Source organism: Acanthamoeba castellanii, assembly GCF_000313135.1.
Source record: "Acanthamoeba castellanii str. Neff unplaced genomic scaffold scf7180000084566, whole genome shotgun sequence".
Lineage (NCBI taxonomy): Eukaryota > Discosea > Longamoebia > Acanthamoebidae > Acanthamoeba > Acanthamoeba castellanii.
Window position 1 is genome coordinate 72,529 of NW_004457302.1, and position 2,446 is coordinate 74,974.

At 59.1% G+C, this 2,446-nt stretch overlaps 1 protein-coding gene across 1 annotated transcript; it reads left to right on the forward strand.

The window, feature by feature from the left end:
* Positions 1–136: 136 nt before the first annotated feature.
* ACA1_330890 (uncharacterized protein) lies at positions 137–2,441 on the forward strand (the record flags this gene model as incomplete). The annotated part of the gene is made up of 7 exons (XM_004334450.1): positions 137–343; positions 567–1,112; positions 1,251–1,336; positions 1,427–1,622; positions 1,711–1,962; positions 2,093–2,183; positions 2,290–2,441. Coding segments are annotated over 7 exons (1,530 nt in total), but the record flags the coding sequence as incomplete, so codon positions are not given.
* Between the last annotated feature and the right edge of the window lie 5 nt (positions 2,442–2,446).

Sequence of the window (2,446 nt, forward strand, 5' to 3'; positions counted from 1 at the left end):
CGTGAACTTCTTCTCGGGCCAGAAGAAAGTTTGTCAATTCCATACATTCTCTTGCTTTCTTGCCGACAGTGGCGCTGAGGTGGCGCGACGCCAGCTTTGCCTGACCCAGTCGTGGGTAGCATCAGAGTAGAGAAAGATGGGACTCGCTGCATCGAAGCAAGACTACCCCTCCTACTTGCGGGCTCTGGTTGAGCGCGAAATCGCGCCTGATGACGACCAATTTTGGGATGCTTTCTGGTCCATGCCGGGGTCGGTCGAGGACATCTTCAACAGCGTGAAGCCTGACGATGTGCGCCATATGAAGCAACAACACCCGCGCAACCTCGCCATCCTTCTCAACAAGGTAAAGTGGAACCCAGCCTCTTCTTTTATGGATGGAAATTGCTGCATCACGTGCCATCCTTCTGTCACAAGAGCTCCTGTGTTGGCCTCCTTCCCTCACAAAGTGTCCCTCTACTGATTCACAATCTCCATCTTCCCTTTCGCCCTCATCATGAATCATCTGGTTGTACCCCACGCTCACGTCCCTCGTCTATGGGTCCACGTGTACGTCTGCGCGCATGTAGGTGGTGAAGCGCATGCGACAGGTGGTGGGCTCTGGCTCCAAGAACACGGCGTCGGACTACAAGGCGGCCCTCAACTGCGTGCGACTCGTGACGCGTCTGCTGCCCTTCATCACCGAGGACCAGTCCGACGACTTCCTCGAGGCCGTCTTCTGGCGCAGCGAACTGCCTGTCACCGCCGCCGCTCCCGCTCCCGCCGAGAACAGCACCAGCGCCGACGCTGCTGCTGCTGAGGCCCCGGCAGAGAGCAGCGCCGCACAGCCTCAAAGTGGCGACAATCAGCCCACCACTGACGCTGTCGCTGCGGTCGAACCCGCTGCGACTAGCCAGTCGCCGACGTACGAACCGGCCGCCGGGGTGCTGGCCGACGCGCTGCTGTTCAAGGGGGAGGACCCGACAGACCCGCTGGCCATCCGCCTTCTGAACGCGATCGTGAACCTGCTGTTCTACCCCAACTTCACCGTCTCCCCGCTCAACCAGGTGCCCGCCGAGAGTGCCGAGACCTTCCCTCTCGAGCACGTCTGGGAGCCCGGCGTGGGCGTGCAGGACGTACGTGACCTCCTCTCACCGTGCACGCAGTGCGTGAGCGTTGTGTGATGGATGTGGTATGCGTGTCGTGTGTGTCGTGTGTTCATCGGCGCGTGCGGCTGTCGATAACTGACAACTGTCGTCGCGCATGTTTGGTAGACACTTCCCACGGCGGCGCACATGCACTCGAACCGTACGGAGGTGCTGCGCTGCTTCCTGGTCCTCTTCTCGGAGGCGCTCTACAGGTGAGAAACAAAGCCACCAGACACGCACCACCGCACACGCACGCAACACACATGACGCACATCGCTGACGTGCGCGCAACCCATTGCCAGAACCCCGGAGGAGACCGGCAAGTACGTGAACAAGTGGCTGGACATTGTGGCGTGCAACACGTCCTATCACTCGCTCGCGATCTTCTACTCGCTGCTCAACACCGCGCTCTCGTACGATCCCGTCGGCTGGGGCATGCCCTACAACCACGTCATCTTCACCGACAGCCGGGAGGGCCTCGCCGACACCTCGCTGCAGGTGCGGCCTTCCACTTTCTGCTCCCCACGTGAGCTCACCCACTCACGCAACACCGCACACGCACATGGACGACATACGACACACACAGGTGTTGGCGGTGCTGCTGAACCACGAGCCCTCGACTCTGATCATGCGGCCGGGCGGCGCGCGTAACATATTCGTGGAGTACCTCAAGACGGTGGACCAGGTGCGCGAGTATGAGTGGATCTACGAGGCCATGCACCAGCTCCTCTCCAACCCGATCCGCGCGCACAACACCTACCTCCCCAACTCCACGAAGCAGGTCTCCTGCCACCAGGAGGTCCTCATGCTCTTCTGGAAGCTCATCCAGGAGAACCAGGTACTCTATAATTATTAAGCGCGAACGTAGTTTGTGTGCTGGTTGGTTGGTTGGTGCTGGTAACTGGTTTTGCTTCTTGTGGCGGTGATCGCTAACAATGCGTCGTTGTTCGTTGGTCTGTGGCGGACAGGGCTTCTTCCGTTGGCTGCTCACAAAGGGGGACGTGACCAAGGTGTTGGACCCCATCCTGCACTACCTCCACGAGGGCCGTAAGGACATCAGTACGCGTGCTCCCCCCCCCTCTTTTGTCTTTCCCCCTCCTTCTTTTTACTATTACTATTACTCACACAAAAGGCGTTTTTCTAAATTACTCTTTCTTTGGTGCAGCACAACGAGGTCTCATCCTGCTGGGGACGTTTGCGTTGTTGCACCTGAGCAGCAAGCGAGAGTTCGGAGTGCAGCTCAACAAGCCCTTCGTGCGACGCGTGACCATCGACCTCCCGACCTTCACAGGCAACTATGCCGACTACCTCATCCTGGTTCG